This window comes from Coffea eugenioides, chromosome 2 (genome assembly GCF_003713205.1).
Source record: "Coffea eugenioides isolate CCC68of chromosome 2, Ceug_1.0, whole genome shotgun sequence".
NCBI lineage: Eukaryota > Viridiplantae > Streptophyta > Magnoliopsida > Gentianales > Rubiaceae > Coffea > Coffea eugenioides.
This window is the reverse complement of record NC_040036.1, coordinates 13,602,816-13,619,487: the sequence shown is the minus strand read 5'-3', so window position 1 is coordinate 13,619,487 and position 16,672 is coordinate 13,602,816. Positions and strand designations below refer to the sequence as shown.

At 35.4% G+C, this 16,672-nt stretch overlaps 3 protein-coding genes across 5 annotated transcripts; 2 read left to right on the top strand and 1 right to left on the bottom strand.

Moving 5' to 3' along the window:
* The first annotated feature begins 295 nt into the window (after positions 1–295).
* On the top strand, positions 296–2,049 carry LOC113763771 (protein DMP6). The gene has a single exon (XM_027307690.1). It carries the CDS (start codon positions 680–682, stop codon positions 1,301–1,303), a length of 624 nt encoding a protein of 207 aa, XP_027163491.1. The 5' UTR covers positions 296–679; the 3' UTR covers positions 1,304–2,049.
* A 76-nt stretch (positions 2,050–2,125) lies between these two features.
* Positions 2,126–5,137, bottom strand: LOC113763770 (pentatricopeptide repeat-containing protein At5g46100). Of its 3 annotated transcripts, none has more exons than XM_027307689.1 (3): positions 5,055–5,137; positions 2,711–4,256; positions 2,126–2,208 (listed from the first exon to the last, which is right to left on the bottom strand). In XM_027307689.1, the coding sequence occupies exon 2, from the start codon at positions 4,166–4,168 to the stop codon at positions 2,747–2,749; it is 1,422 nt and encodes a 473-aa protein (XP_027163490.1). In that variant the 5' UTR covers positions 4,169–4,256; positions 5,055–5,137; the 3' UTR covers positions 2,126–2,208; positions 2,711–2,746. The 3 variants fall into 3 exon arrangements, with proteins under 3 accessions (XP_027163490.1, XP_027163489.1, XP_027163488.1); XM_027307688.1 differs by having other exon boundaries at positions 2,711–4,328; positions 5,055–5,105; XM_027307687.1 differs by lacking the exon at positions 5,055–5,137 and adding an exon at positions 4,900–4,962 and having other exon boundaries at positions 2,711–4,328.
* Positions 5,138–11,287: 6,150 nt separating this feature from the next.
* Positions 11,288–15,392, top strand: LOC113760431 (triose phosphate/phosphate translocator, chloroplastic). Its single transcript, XM_027303000.1, has 12 exons — positions 11,288–11,716; positions 11,815–11,880; positions 11,997–12,062; positions 12,248–12,326; positions 13,190–13,310; positions 13,422–13,517; positions 13,834–13,946; positions 14,060–14,137; positions 14,233–14,349; positions 14,473–14,572; positions 14,658–14,758; positions 15,033–15,392. Exons 1-12 carry the CDS (start codon positions 11,427–11,429, stop codon positions 15,048–15,050), a joined length of 1,245 nt encoding a protein of 414 aa, XP_027158801.1. The 5' UTR covers positions 11,288–11,426; the 3' UTR covers positions 15,051–15,392.
* The last annotated feature ends 1,280 nt before the right edge of the window (positions 15,393–16,672 follow it).

Here is a 16,672-nt window from a genome sequence, read left to right as displayed (position 1 = left end):
TTATAATGTGCTGGCTGAGTCGTGAACATGCAAGAGCCAGCCCAACAGAGTAACGTAAAAGGTATTACCATTTCCTTGCACAATTACAGGAAAAAAAGAAGTGTGGATAAAGGCTACATATAAATCACGACAGCATTCCTTTTAACTAAAGAAGGCTTTCAAGTTGGAAGCAAGCAACAAAATCCTCAACCGTACCCGACGCACTTTCTAAACGTTGCTTCTTGTGCAAATAAGAGAAAGTCTAGCATGCCTGATACAATTTATAGAGAGAGAAAGAGAGAGAGGGGGGGGGGGGAGGGCGAAGAAGCTTGCTATTTGTCATATGAATACAGGAACAAAACTTTTACATCACATTCGGACTAATTTCTGAAGACCAGACCAAAATTCTAAAATATCAATTCCTTGGCCGCTATGGAAGCTTATGCTTGTAACTGAAGCCACTTTTATATACCGTATATTCGTTACTCTAATTCCAAACTTGAAAGCAGAACTCTAATTCCAGAATTTTGGTGAAGCTGTTAATGTTACTTGTTCTTGCAAGGCATCTTTCGCTACATTTACTCCCTTTTCTTCCACTCAATTGCATCTTTCTATCACTTATAAATGCATCAACCTAAACCAAAACCTGCTGTGGATGCCAGACTAGCATCAACGGAGGAGTAAGTAAAGATTCTAAATAATGGTTGAGATTAAGGTGGAAAATGAGTCATCTAGGGATCTCGCTGAAGAAAGGGCTCCCCTCCTGGTTCCAGAAGTAGAAAAGACCCTTGTACAGAAAGCTATAAGTCAAACATTTCAAAGTACAGCCCATCTGGCAAATCTTTTACCAACTGGATCCGTTCTTGCTTTTCAGCTCCTATCACCCATCTTCACAAACCAAGGAGAATGTGATGCAGTGAGCCGATCCTTGACTGCTGTCCTCATAGCTCTCTGTGGGCTGTCATGTTTTCTTTTCAGCTTTACAGATAGCTTCAAGGACCAAAAGGGAAACTTATGCTACGGGTTTGCCACGCTTCACAGCTTGTGGGTTATTGATGGTTCAGCAACTATACCACCAGAACTTGCAGCTACCTACAGGCTCAAATTCATAGATTTCATGCATGCCTTTATGTCGATATTGGTTTTTGCAGCTGTTGCATTATTTAATCAAAATGTTGTCAACTGCTTCTATCCAATGCCATCAGATGAAGCCAAAGAACTCCTCACAGCCATGCCAGTTGGAATTGGAGTTATTTGCAGTATGTTATTTGTTGCATTTCCCACCAAGCGCCATGGAATTGGCTTCCCCCTCACTGCAAATTAATAGATAGTTTGTTTCGAGTGGTGGAAATATAAATTATTTGTGTTGAAGGTCTAGAAGTTTGCTTTCTTAATGTATATGTTTCTTCCTTCTGTTTCCCATCGTAAAGCAGAGCAATCCACTTCAAAGATCATCCAAATAGCAAGAAGATGTTAGCTGTACATATCCCTGAAGACTAGATGTGCAAACACAATCTTGTGATTACACTAAAAGAAGCTCGATGTAAATAAAAACGCAATATAGAAGTAACTCAACACCACAGAAGACACAATGCTAAGAAAGAGAAACCAACTCAACTGCTAGGAAGACCATCATTTATTTATTAGACATATACGCCAGGATTACTTATTCCATTCTTTTAACAGTTTTTGAGCCTACAGCAGACAGTATTCCTAGCTGGTGTCCTAAGCATCAATCTTAATTCCATTTTGTCCCGTCATAATAACTAAATTAGTCACAAGAAACTCAGGACTGCTGCAACATATAGACATCTGTAATTCAAATTATAAATTTCCTACGCCCAAGTAAATGTTCATTAAGTAGCTACAATACATGTTTCACTTCTGATACAACTATTATGCAAAAACTTGCTTAACAAAAAGAACACCTTTCTTCCTTAATTATTATACAAAGGGTGCCATGGTTACTTGATCATGATTAAGCATGACCAAAGAAACAGGGCATCTGCCTTGTAGTTAACTTGTAATCAACTGTAGAAAACTAATATTTGCACCTAGCAATATTACCTTGTCTCCCTGAGTAATGCCAGTAAAAAGATGAAGCACATTTGATAATGGGAATGCTATGTCATGGCATTGCAGGGAACCACTCATAGCCCAGTTCGAAGGATGTAGCTTTCTCAAATTCCAAAGTATCAAATTCCAAGCATGCACATTTTCTTCTTCTCACTAATAACAAATGCAAATGAAAAACGTGAGCACATAAAACAGGGAAAGCCACTAAAATGAAGGCGACTTACAACCCAGGGATGCATTCTCTTTTTCTTTCTTCCCCATTTTGCTTGTTATTCTGAGCACCAGAGTCAACTTACAAATGTAAAAGTTTTTGCCAATTGAAAGTCTGTCCTCTTTAAGTTTCACCCAGTTTCATTCATATCCTCAACTCAGCAGATAAGACACATGATTTGTGGTTCAGAATTCCATATTCAAGTTTAATAATGGACACTAGAAGAACAAAAGGAGGAAAAGGCAAATCAATGAGATATTCAGGGCTACCAAGTATGAGTTCAACCATGTTCTACAAGCCTATGAAGCATGGAGGGTTAAGATATAACTGATGTGTGCAATTTCACCAAATATTTGCTTTCAGAGGTAGTGTAGTGCCAAGAACATCATTCCTTTATTTTGAAGCAGATTTAAATGTTGGAAGAAGGACATATATAGTCATTACCTGGCATGAAAAGAACTAGATATCACATGCCTGCCGCTATAAGTTTCCCAGTATCTGTGTCTGTACCAACTTAGCAGCTTCATGAACCTTTTTTTTGTCCCAAAACCCAGTTAATATAGCACTCCAAGTTGCTTCCTCAGGTATGCATCCATCAACCACCATCTCATCAAGAACTCGAGAAGCTTTCTTTAGGTCCTTTTTCGTGCAAAAAGAATCAACAAGAGACCCAAAGGTTTTTGCCTCAACCGAAATTCCTCTAGAGCGCATGCTTAGATACATGTGAAAAGCTCGATTTAAATCAATCTTGCAAAGGCCCAGGACAACTGTGTTATGAATTTTGGTATGAAGGCTCCAAGTTACTCTATTAGGAGAGATTCCACCAAGAACCATTTCATCAAGAAAGTTTGCTGCGTCCAGGAACTTGCTGATATCACAAAAACCATTAATAATTTTCCAATACAAACCCGCATCAGGTTTCAACCCCTGAAGTTTCATCCGATCAAAAATCTCCAAAGCTTCACCAAGTTTACCTTCCTTACAGAGACCATGTATTAAGGTACTGTAAATTACCATGTTAGGTGCCTGGCGTTTGCTAATCATCATCTCAAGGAGCTTCATGGCATCTGAAGACTGTCCAGATTTACAATGACCATCCATGAGAGCACCGTAAGTGAACAAATTAGGCTCAATTCCTTTACTCTTCATCTCCACAAGCAATGACATGGCTTCATCCATCTTCTTTGACTGGCATAGGCCTCGAATTAAACAACTATAAGTGACAACATTCGGTGAACAGCCACTTGCATTCATCTCATCAAAAAGTTCTTTTGCTTCACTGATCTTCCCCAGCTGACAAAACCCATTGATCAGAGTACCATATGTGTATGAATCTGGAGTGAATCCACGCTTGGGCATCTCAAGGAAAATGTTAAGTGCAGAGTCAATTGTTCCAATGTTCTTGCAAAGGGCTTTAATCAGGATATTTAGTGAAGCAACAGTAGGAGGAATACTCATTTTCCTCATATACTTATAAAATCTTAAAGCTGTCTTTAACTGGTTCTCATCAACAAGAATGGAGAACACTGTAAAATAAGAATTTTCAGTTGGCTCACAATCATACTCCTTCATCGTTTCAAAAACCCTGATGACCTCAAGAGGCTTGTGCACCCGACCATAAGCTCGAAATAGGCTGAGGAAGAGATCTTCACTAATCTTGCACTTTTCATTCTTCATTCTACCAAGCATTTCTTCTGCTGACTTGAAGTGGTTAGCAGAGAGTAATCTAGAAATCATGATGCCAAAAGTACTATTGTCATGCTTAAATCCATGACTGTACTCAGCTGTTGCTGCATCAAATATCATTATTGCTTTCTGTAAATCCTTTTCTGCTCGAATCAGCTGCTCAACAAAGGATGCTGTTATTTGCTTCGGCCATTTCATCATTAACTTGGTACCCATAACTGCAATCTATACTTTTGGACACTTGCCTTATTTCTCTAACATATCTCTTTTCTGATAAGCCTGATGTCCGCCATTTTGGCAGAGACTGCCTTGCAATAAGATGATTTTGTCAATAGAAAGAAAATTACGCTCATTCATGACTCAACACCTGATGGTCCTAACAAAAAAATATTATTTGTTAACCAATGTAGTCAATGGACTTGACTAAAGAGCTTCCTATTTCAAATTGACATCATCACCAATGATTCTGTATGAGCTGAATATAATTAAGTTATCGAATTATTTATGTAATGAATGGAATAAATAAAAGGGCTTCTTTAACAATTCCATAAAACGAATACTAACTCAAATATCTTAAACCAGCTCACTCAAAATCTGTACAGCACTTCTCTAATTCCAATTCACTTTCATCGACTTGAAAATTTTATATTCACTTTCATCTAATCACAAGTAATTCGAACATATACTTACTACCGTATTTTTCAAAGGGAAAAGAAGAAGGTGCATCTTTTAGATTTCATCAAGAGAAAGACAAATACTATAAGTTTTTTAGCCTGTATATTCTTCTCCTCAGGTGCATTACTTTATCAGCAATAACTTAGTCACTTACAATCCAATTTTTTAAAAGCCCACATGGAAATTCACCCGTATACAAAACTTGAAAATCCATAGAAGAAGCCATTTGAAAGATACTAGAGGAGATCAAAAGTTAATTGTAGAAATACTACCACTAGTTATAGATTTTCTACGGACAGCTATCTCGGGCATTTTGTCGAACAAATGGAAGGCAGATCATTGTTGTGTAACGCGCGCACAATTATTCCATTGTCAGCTATGTTTATAAAAAAAAAAAAAAAAAAAAAATTGAAAGTTGGAAGCAGACCTGCTTTTAAACGAACGGCTGGCGGTAACGGATTCTTTAGGGGGTAGAAAGCCGACGGTTTTACTATTTCAGAAGAATGTTGGATTTACTATTCAGAGAACAGGGCAAAGGTTGAGGACGGCGTCGTCGAGCCTGTGAACTGAATTTATTTAACCAGGACTTACGGGACTTCGAATGCTGCACGACGGCGTTTCGTCACATCTCTATTTTTTAAAAAAAAAAAACTCAATTTTACCTTAATTATTACAAAAGTTTCTAGTTTTTTTTTTTTATTGTCAAGCGTTTTGGGCTCGACCCTTTTTAAAATTTTTGTAACATTTGAATCCCCAACCTACAATTCAAGAGGTATTTTAAGTCCTTTTTGGTGGTTGATTTGCTTAAGACAAGTTGATTAAGCATTTTTTGCGCTTAATGCCTAAGATATTTTTTAATCCGGGCAATTTTGATGACAATGTTGAATGTTGGGCAATTCTTGGGGCATTTCATTTTCGCTGTTGCACGTAGCAAGAGAATTTTTGTTATGGATCGCGATCCGCCCCCACTAGATCGTCTCTTGCAACAAAAAAAAAAATCGTGGGAGGTTTTCATTTTCGCCCAAAACCTTTCTGTGTATGCTAATTAATGTTTAGTTACACTACTATTTTAACTTTAAAATGGTAATCCTTTTCATATAGTTGCATCCTAATATGAGGCCTTGTTTGGATTGCTGGTTTCCGTCGAAAAATTACGTCGTTTTTCGTGATCACATTTTCCTATTACCTTTTTCCTTCACCTACATCAAATCGCTACAGTAATTTTTTCATGAAAAATCACAGAAAATGCAATCCAAACATAATTCTTCAATTTTTATCTTTTTGGTTTTTTGAAGTAATTTACATGTGAACTCAAAATTTCTGAACAAAGTACTCAGAATTAGACAAGAGGAACAGTAAAATCAATTTGATTTTGCAAATTTTTGGTCAATTCCATAATTTTCTCAAACATCGTTGAAAACAAGAAAAAGTTCATGTGGAAAAGCTATAGGTTTTCTGTTACATTTAAATACAGATATGCATCATTAAACTATAACACTTTTAATTAAGTTTCGACGATTAGTAACCCAAACAACAAAAGCTGAATCTTCTCCAGATTCAATCACTCCAATGGGGAACTTAATAGTCAATTAGCCAAAAATAAGAACAAGCGAGGGTTCTTCTCCTTTCTCTTTCATGCCCTCTCCTTCTTTTTCTCCCGAATTGGCTAATCTTTCTTAAGTTTCTTATTTTGTTCCTCTTCTAAAATACTTTCAGTTAATTTAAATCACTTTTACTCGTAGCCATATGGAAAGATGCGTCTCGCAAATTTTCATGGCTGAACAGGGGCTTGAAATTTTTTTATGACATTGCTTCTGCAGGGGTGCACCATGGGAGAAGGTTCTAAGGTCGTTAGATTCAGTAGCTCCATCCATCATCCAATGGCTGAAGACTCTCCCCTTTTTCCAGCTTAATTGTAATTTATCAATTAACTTTTCCCCATATTTTCAATTTGTATTTACCTTGCGACTAGCCTGAGGAAACAAAAGTTGGCTCGAATACACATATACACACATATATATATATATATGTATATATATATATATACATACATACACACACATATATCTTTGCTGCAGTATGGGAGCATGCTCTTATCTGCAATATTAGCAGATAATAATATGTTACTCTCCCCAGGATGCACTTTATGTGATAACAATTATTAAAACCTTAGTCCACCTCAAAAAAAAAAGAAAAGAAAAGTAAAATGTTTCAGATGCATATGTACTTCATCCTATCTTTATACAGTTCTCTACTTCAACTATAGCTCGATCAGAATATTGACAGGTTAAGACAATAAGCATGTGGTCTATAATATAGGAAATCACGTCAAGAAAAATCTAAGAGAGACTCAGAAAGTCTTATCCAGTAAATGCTGAACGAGAGAAATCTGACAAGATACCAAATTCATGGACCAGATCAATGTAGATGCAAGCCTGTATTCGGAGGAAATACATGACATAAAAAAAAGAAAAGGACTTTTTCCTAACCATTTAGGTCTAAACAAGAAAATAGATATAGTTCTTTGCGCTAAAAAAAAACAGAGACTCTTGTAAAATCAGTCTTGTTGTCCTCACGTATCAAACTCTTGTGAAATAAGTATTTCAAATTTATAATCACTGGAGTTGGACCAACGATCAAATGGGATTTTTAGAGTCCTTCTCACTGTCAGCTTCACATTTCGAATATGTGTCTAACAATTAGATTGAGAATGGCGTGCAGAAATTTTTTTTAAAAAAAAATCAGGTCTGTAGTCCGAATAGTGAATTTTCATGAGCTAGTTCGTGAAGTAGCCATTTCCTTTTGTTAACAAAGTCTAGTCTGAACAATTTCATCATCCCAGCTAATGGTGACTGGTGAGCGTTGTGGGGCATCACAATTCCAATTCCAAGGGGAAAATTTGAGGAGGTGTTGATAAGGGTGCTGAAAATGGGAGCTAAAAAAGGATTGGACAGGACGAGGCCTTCCATACAAACCTCTCGCTCTTGGTTGAGGATAAGATAAGGTCCCTCCACAATCCAAAACCAGCTCCTCAACCCAATCTCCGACTCTTTTTTTTTTTTCGAACATGGTTGAATTTATTTTAGACCCACTCCTACTCTATACTAGGGGAGGAGGAACCTGAAAAAGTTCAAGAAAAATTTAGAAAAAATTAAACCACCACTGATCCAAACAGATGCATCCGAAAAGAACTTGGGAGGGGACTAGACCTGTCAATCAGCCCATATGAGTCGGGCTTTCGTAAGTTCATACTTAACTTATTTAATTTATAACACTTTCGGATTTCAAGCCGTGAGGTTCGGGTTAATAAATGTAATAATTATACTCAACACACAAAATATTCGGATTTTAAACCTTATTCGGGTTTTGCCCAAATTCACTTCTTGCTCCTCAATTTTCTTAATGTAATTACTATAACTATTGAGTTGTAAGACTAATTTAACATTCACAAGACTACAAAACAAAACTAAACATGAACAAGTAATAGATTTTAAAAAGTACGTAAATCAAGTATTTTTCAATAATATTTATATCTAATTCTTTTAAAATACATGAAAAACAGTAATAAAACATGCAATCATAAGTCAATAAATCTTCAAATATTAGAAGTTCTTCGTAACTTTATGACTTGAATCCAAATATGTTTGATAATTTATATTTCTAGACAAAAAAAAAATCAACCAATATTATACCAATACAAAAATTTACTTAACCAATAAAAAAAGTTAAAGTTTTAGTTATGCATTACCAGTATTGACTATTAAGAAAGCTAGTAGAAGAGTTTTCAGATGTATTTGTATTTTATAATTTGTATATATTTAGTATTTAGTAATAATATATTTGGATATATAATTATATATAATATCAAAATATAAACATTATATATATCGTTATATATATAGGTAATTTAAATGTCGAACCTATATCGGGTTTGAACCTAATGCGGTTCAAGTTCGACTCATATTTAATTCAGACCTATTTTTTAGATTCACACTCAAACTAACTCACTAAAAGGTCGAGTTCATCAAGCTTTTTCTCGAGCCGAATTCAGGCTGATTTGACCTTATTAACAATCCTAAAGGGGATTGAACTATCATCGACCCAAATGAGTGCCTATGCACACGCTGACCAAATCTCCAAAAAAATTCAGGTCAAGAGATCAGCCAAGAGATTTGATTATTTGATCTATACTCAAACTCAAGTAGAGTTTTAAAACATTTTCGATGGCCACCAGAGCAGTTGGTTCTTAACCCAATCTCCTACTCGTACATTTCAATTTGCAAATTCTTGAAATGAAAGTCCAAGCTTTTACTCTTCCTATTTCGTCATTTTCTCGTATAAACCAATCATGCACACTTTAGGCCATGCCTTCAATTATTCGTCTGTCTTGTGGACGGCCATTTGATACCCTCGATCTCTTACAGATGGGATAATTTCACAAACCTCCCCTATGGTTTATAATGATTACAGAGAGTACCCTCTAGATATAAAATATTAAATAAACCTCCCTTAAAAAATAGGTTGGGTTAACTTTGCCGATGTAAGCAAAATATCCTCATTGATAATCCTATACAGGCCTTAGGCAATTTTTCCCCTTAGAAATAAAATTCCTGTGTAATTTTGAACTTGATATATTGCTACATACTTTAAGAAAATTATCTATGAAATTCATATCTCTTCCTTTAGATGAAAAAGCATTCACATGGTTGAATCAAAAAATATATTGTGTACCAATTGAGTATGTAACCCCAATTTTGTAGGAATTTACAATTCTTTTCCAATTTAATGCAACATTATGTAATATTGGATTTAGATGATTTGAGTGGTAAGAACAAGAAAGGATCTATTACTCTTGCTTTCCTTTATTTCTCTCTCTCTCTCTCTCTTAATGATTTGTTAACTTTAATTTTAAAATTGCATCACTTCATTTGAGTAATTTGAGTAAGCAATTAAGTTACTTTTGTCATTTTACATCATGAAGGGAGGTAGGTGTAATTTTTTAAATGTGGAGGTACTATCCGCAATTGTCATATATCTCAAGGGAGATTTGTGAAATTATCCCTTTACAGATTTATCGCTCGGTATCTTTTAATTATTTTTTATTTTTAACTTTGTATGAAAGATATATTCCTAAATCATCGACCAAGCCACTTGCATTATGACTAAATTTAGAAAGCTAAATCACCAAATATGTTTCTTGAGTTTTAAGTGGGATTGTTTGAAAAATACAATGATTGTTACCAAATTCTGCATATTTTTTATTGTAACAGGCTCCTTGTTATGGGATTTCATTAATCTTGTATAAGAAAGATACTCAAGGAGCTCTAAGCTACACAAGAGATTGCATAATTATGACAATAAAATCGGTCTAGTTTGAATTGCTATTTTTTGAAAATTTTATAGAAAAATGTACTGTAACAATTTAATACATGTGAGATAAAAAAATAATTGAAAAATGTGATCATAAAAAATAGAACATGTATAAGACAAAGTGTATTTATTTAGCTTGCTAAAGCATCATCAGACTATAATGACATTCACTTTTCACAATCATCTCCTAAATTTGTAGTCTAAAATTGTCCTTCCAATAATTCGTTAAACCAAATACATTTGTCTCTGGAATAGATGGTAATGTGGGAGAAAATAACAACTTTATTTTCAGGTAAAAAAATCAAAATCTTGAAGTAAAGAGTAATAAAAGAAGGGTTTAACTTGTCACTTGTACCAAATAGCTACTCATTTAGAGAAGTCTCAAGCTTTTAGTCTTATGAAATTTTTTTGAATAAATAGGGAAAGTGCTTAAATACTAATCTAGACTAGGGGTGTTTCACGAATCGAGCCGTTCGCGATAGAATCGCGAGTGGCTCGAATACGAGCTCGACTCGAACTCGTCAATATCGAGCTCGAGCTAATTAAGTCGATCTCGAGGTCGAGCTCAAAAACATTAAACTCGTTGGCTCGCGAGCTCAATTATACATATATATATTTTTTATTTTAATAGTAAAATTACATATATATCCATAATATTTTATTATTTGTTAAAAAATTATTATTTTATTCATTTTTAAAAATAAATATTTATTTTTTATTTTTTAAAAATAAAATAATAATAATTATTTTTTTATTTTTTAAGCTCGAGCTCGAGTTTGATATTTTGAGCTCGTCGAGTTCGAGCTTCACAAAATTAACTCGAGCTCGGCTTGATTAGCCAAAAGTCGACTCGAGTTCGGCTCATTTGCACCCCTATTCTAGACAATGAATTTGAATCTATGCATTCATATAATAACTTTTACGCAAATTAAATACAATAACAAGTGTTCAATTGACAGTCATTGAAAAAACTCTAAAGGCATACAAATAGTACTAGTACAGCACAACTCTAAAAATTATAGGGTAATCCTTTAAATAAAGAAAAGTACTCGTCGTAAAGAATCAATTGATTTTAAAAAACAACTGCAGCTGGCTACTTTATTAATTTATAGAAAAAAAAAGTTCTTTAAACAGCAATAAAAATAAGACAGCTGTTATTTGTAGTAAAAAGGCAAATGGATATTCTATTTTAATTTTGAAGCCCAAGAGAAAATCCAAATTATGAGGACCGCTCATTCGTCACCTGACAGCAACCACTTAAATATCGCTCATCTTCCATCTTCTCCCCGCGCGAAATAACACCCCCTCGGCGCATGTTAGACCCCACCCCTCCTTACACACTTCAACTCACAAAAAACTCTCATTAATCATCTTCCATCACTCGACAACAAGGATACATTCTCTTTCTTTCTTTCTCACTGTAAACGTTATGGAGTCTCGCGTACTCTCCGGCTCCACCACAATTCACGGCCTTCCACGGCTGCGGAGGCTCACCACCACCACTACCTCCCCCGTCGCCGCCTGCTTCCCCACTACTCGACCCACCACCGGAGCCGTTGCAGATGGCGGGAACTTAGTTTGGGGAAGACAACTCCGCCCAGGTATTCTGTTCGAAGCTTCGCCGGCGACGGCACTATCTCCGGTGACAAAACGGGAGACTCTCCTCCGTCCTTGTCGCACTGCTGCTTCTTCTCCGGCCGAGGGCAGCGATTCCGGCGGGTGAGGTCCGTTTTCCTAATAATATTTCCCCAAACCCGTTAACCCGACCCGAATTGCATCCAGTTGCTTCTATTCTGACCCGATTTTACCGCCTGCAGGGAAGCTAAGGTGGGATTCTTGCAGAAATACCCGGCTCTTGTCACCGGTTTTTTCTTCTTCATGTGGTACGCTACTCTAACGTGCGCCGGGAGTGCCCGCGCATGTTTAACTAACTGCTCGTGATTTTTTTAACAGTCAACTGCTCCTGGTGAAATGGCTTAATTGTTCTCGACTTTTGTAGGTATCTCCTCAACGTGATATTCAATATTCTCAACAAGAAGATCTACAATTACTTCCCTTATCCTTAGTACGTAGTATTTTGTAGCTTGAATTATTTTAATCTCCATTCTTTAATTATTCTTGTACTTTGTTAGTCAATAGTTACTTTCTGCATAATTTAATTGATCTAGCAGTTCTTTATTTCTTTCTTTTCTTCTTCTTTTTTTAAAAAAAAAAAATTAATTTGGGCATTAACATTTTTTAATTAACCAGTTTCGTCTCGGTTATACATTTGTTTGTTGGGGTGGTGTACTGCTTGGTGAGCTGGGGCGTGGGACTTCCTAAGAGAGCTGTAAGTGATCCACCCGTTTAAAGTTTTTGATTTATGACCAGAAAAAAATTAATTGTTGCTAGTAACTTGATTTAATTTTTTTGATATTGTCGTACTATAAATGGCATTGAAAAATTTAGTCTATCATCTCTTTCTGTTAGTTACTCTTTTTTTTTTTTTAATTTAAATATCCGGGGTCGCTCACAAATTCATACTGGTCCTCATTTTCAAGAAAGTTCTCTCTTTTTTACTTACTTTATGTAAATATTCATAGAAAGAACGTAATATGGTTCGTAATTTTTGTGACAGTAGCAATAATATTTGTATATTTCATTGAATTTGTGATTATAACCTTAATTACTGTGATTTCTTGGTATTTCTAGTTGTTTTCGTATTTTTTTTATGGGAAACAAGTCCTCATTACCCATGTCTTTTGTTTTAAATTTTATCTTTGGGTTTACGTTGATAAGTGTAAACTAAAATAGAGTTTCGTTAATGTATCAAAATTTGTCCTTTAACCAATTAACTCTTATTGGCATAATTCGCTAGACTACGGATTGAATTGATATATTGGTGTCTCTAACTAGTAACTACTTGTTTAAGAACTATGCCACAGAAGATGCTATTTTCTCTTGATAGCCTATCAGGAACAAAAATAATTGAATGCATTCACAATTTGCATTCCATCTTGCACTGTTTGATCATATGTTCATTAATCTGCTTCCATCTTGCACTGTTTGATCATGTTTATGGATGGTTGTATTATCACAATCTGCATTCAAATTTTTTATTATGGAACACTTGCTGCCACTGATTGAAGATAAATTTAATGTAAATTTTGCTTCCAAATTTTCTCATAATTAAGTATTGCACTGTGCTTGCAGCCTATTGACTCGAACCTCCTGAAGCTCCTCATTCCTGTTGCTATTTGTCATGGAATAGGCCACATAATGAGCAATGTTTCATTTGCAGCAGTTGCTGTCTCCTTTACCCATACCATTAAAGGTGATATTTAATATTAAACACATATTATATTACATGGGATTTTCAGTTGTTTCTTGAATGAATTTCTTTGTTTTGATCTCTTTTTGTCGGTTTTGTTTTATTTTGTCTTAGCACTTGAGCCTTTCTTCAATGCTGCTGCTTCTCAGTTTGTACTTGGGCAACAGATACCCTTAACGCTGTGGCTGTCATTGGCTCCAGTTGTCCTTGGTAAGCTCTGCTCTTGACTTGAATGGTCATTCTGTGCTTTGGAAGCCAGATGTTTAGTGTGAGTTGTTCAGGTCATTGAACCTGTTTAATGGTCAACTATCACTTCTTTCCCAACCAAGTCAATGTTACAGATTACACTAAAGCATGTGGATTCAGTAGAGAGTACTAAAGTCTCTGAAATGGGTTAGGAATGGATCATATTGTCCTTAGAATTTTTCATTTGTTCCGTCTCTTGACTTGGAATATTCAAAGATATGAGGTTAGAGCTATGCAACTTTTTCTTATCACTTGAAATCTAAGTTATGGTTTGGCGCAGGTGTGTCAATGGCATCACTGACTGAGCTGTCTTTCAACTGGACTGGGTTCATCAGTGCTATGATTTCTAACATTTCCTTCACCTACAGGAGCATATATTCGAAGAAAGCTATGGTTGTGTTTCTTGATATGCCTCTAATTTAGACGGCAACTTGCTCGTAAAGCAGGAAGCCAATTAGTGTTCTTATCTTGGGGTTGTTTGATAAGAACTGCTTCATTTTTTGCAGACTGATATGGACAGTACTAATTTGTATGCCTACATTTCCATCATTGCGCTTATTTTCTGCATACCACCAGCCATAATCGTGAGTTCATCTATAACTAGAGAACAATGGAAGCATTTGTTTCATCATATATACCCCTTTTCTTGCTCCCTTTAACCCTGTTATATTGTTAACAGCTTGAGGGGCCTACGCTGGTTAAGACTGGGTTTAGTGATGCAATTGCCAAAGTGGGACTGACAAAGTTCATCTCAGATCTCTTTTGGGTGGGAATGTTTTACCACCTATACAATCAGGTATAAATTTTGATTTTGGGCTGTCCAAGCTAGCAAGTAGCAAACCATTGATTTTCTGCTTTGTATTACGATTATCCTTTCTCTGATGAGGAATAACTGTTTGGTTTTCTTTTTCACTTCCAGATAGCAACAAACACCCTTGAGAGAGTGGCACCGCTCACTCATGCAGTTGGAAATGTGTTGAAACGTGTCTTTGTGATTGGTTTCACAATCTTGGTCTTTGGTAATTTATAAGCACAAACTTGGCCTTACTTGATCCTCTTAAGTAAATGTCATGGCCAAAACTTAACTTTGATGGGTAAATGCAGGTAACAAGATTTCCACACAAACTGGTATTGGAACTGTAATTGCAATTGCTGGAGTTGCGATTTACTCCTACATTAAGGCCCAGATGGAAGAAGAGAAACGAGTGAGTCCAACAGTACCATTCAAACATAGGCATCAGTAGGATGAACATACGTGCATACATGCTAGAAAGTGCGGATTGATTTCCTACTGGCACAACTTTTGATATATCTTTTAGTTTCACAACTTTGGTCGTTCATGATTCTAAGGTTAATACGAGAGACAATGATTGAGTCAGAAAATAAATTTTTTTTTGTTGTTACAGAATATGAACAAAATAAGGTTACTGGAAGCACATAATTGTTTATCTATGCTTATTCGTTGTTTTCAATGTTCAGAAAGGAAAAGCAGCTTGAGGGCAGCGGGCATAAAGGGAGTGGCGGAGCAAAGAATGTGGAGATGGGAGAAAAGATGGTGTAGAATAATTTTCTTTCACCTAAACTGCTAAAATTGAAATCATCAATCGTTCGTAGTTAGTTTTCCAATGAATTATCTTTTATCTAGAGTTCAGACAATTGCTGATTTGATATCACCTGGGAATAATGTGTTTTGTCTCTTGTTACCAACTCTATGATGACAAGCTCGGAAAGGAAGCCAGAATTTGTATGTTAATAGAGTTCTATTTTGTACAAGGCCTTCTTTTCTACGAAAGAACTTTGGGCATTTGAAGAGTATTCCTTTCATGCGTATTGTTTTAACTCATAGACTTTGCATCCTAAAAAAAAGTGTTATATTATGTTTTTTCACAAAAATTCCCAGAAAAATGTACGAGCTTTTAATTTGCTCTATGGCGATTGTTTCTATGGACTCAATTGGATGCTTCCGTGAATATGAATCAGAGTACCCATGAGTTCGGACTTAATTGGCCATGTAATTACTACTTACCATTATATAGATATGAATTTGGAAATTGAAATGGGTGGGCCATGATTTTTTGTTAATGGCATTCCATTTTTATTTGTAATAATTCTAACAAATGAATATGAAGCATACCCTAATCATGCAGTACATGAAGAAATAACACATGATACAGTACATGTTCTGGTAAAATGTTTTAGAGAATTGCATAAATTATTTGCTTGAGTAAATTATTATTATAGTTCTTTTCTGCCTCTGAATGAGTGTTGGTCCTAAATCCTAATTGCTTTATTAATAATCTTCCACATCTTCATCCTTCGACTGCCCGTAGAAAAAGGAACTCACCAGGAAATTCAGTATTGAATTTGTTGATGAAAAAGTCACATTGACGTCGATTGACATTTGTTATGCCTATAAAAATAACCTCAATGGTCCCAAAAGTTTATGAATATCACCTCAAATTACTTTTGTATAGACATCTTCTAAAGGTCAGACTCCTCGTAACAGATGAAGAAAATTTTTACAAAGACTTTTGTGGGACAAGCATTTCAAGTACCTGGGAGACATTATAGAGTGTGTTCGGAAAAGAGATTATTTGGGATAATTTTTTGATAGAAAATACTGTATCATTTTTTTTTTGTGAACATATTTTTCAATTACTTTTTATCTCACATATATTAAATCGCTATAGTAATTTTTTACAAAAAAATCAAGAAAATGCACACCAAATAAAGCATTAAACAAGAGGGTCAATTGAAGCCCAATTTCGGGTCAATCGAACCAGCCCGATCAGGACTGAGTCAAGGGCAGCCCAAAAGGGAGTGGAGCCCACTTAAACAAAAACCACACACCCTTCAATCAGATCATCGTTTCCACTAAAAACAGATTCGAAGCCAAGAAACGAAAGATCACGCAAGTCAAAATAAGAAACTCAAAAGTACCAAAAAACCCAGAAAAAAAATAAACATATTTAAAGCTCCTCAACTTTTCCCATTTTCTCATCACACCCAACAAAAATTCCCCAAAAAAAAAAAAAAAACCAAAAATTAACTAAAAGCAAAAAAAATAAAAATAAAAAAATCCAAAACCAAAACACCCGCTCGCAAACCCCCCACATGAA

Excerpts from the sequence above, each read along its gene's own strand:
- LOC113763771 (XM_027307690.1), top strand. The coding sequence starts at position 680 with ATGGTTGAGATTAAGGTGGAAAATGAGTCATCTAGGGATCTCGCTGAA.
- LOC113763770 (XM_027307689.1), bottom strand. The coding sequence starts at position 4,168 with ATGGGTACCAAGTTAATGATGAAATGGCCGAAGCAAATAACAGCATCC.
- LOC113760431 (XM_027303000.1), top strand. The coding sequence starts at position 11,427 with ATGGAGTCTCGCGTACTCTCCGGCTCCACCACAATTCACGGCCTTCCA. Across the intron at positions 11,717-11,814 it reads GAGGGCAGCGATTCCGGCGG|GGAAGCTAAGGTGGGATTCT; the intron begins GTGAGGTCCGTT and ends TACCGCCTGCAG. Across the intron at positions 13,311-13,421 it reads CTTTACCCATACCATTAAAG|CACTTGAGCCTTTCTTCAAT; the intron begins GTGATATTTAAT and ends ATTTTGTCTTAG.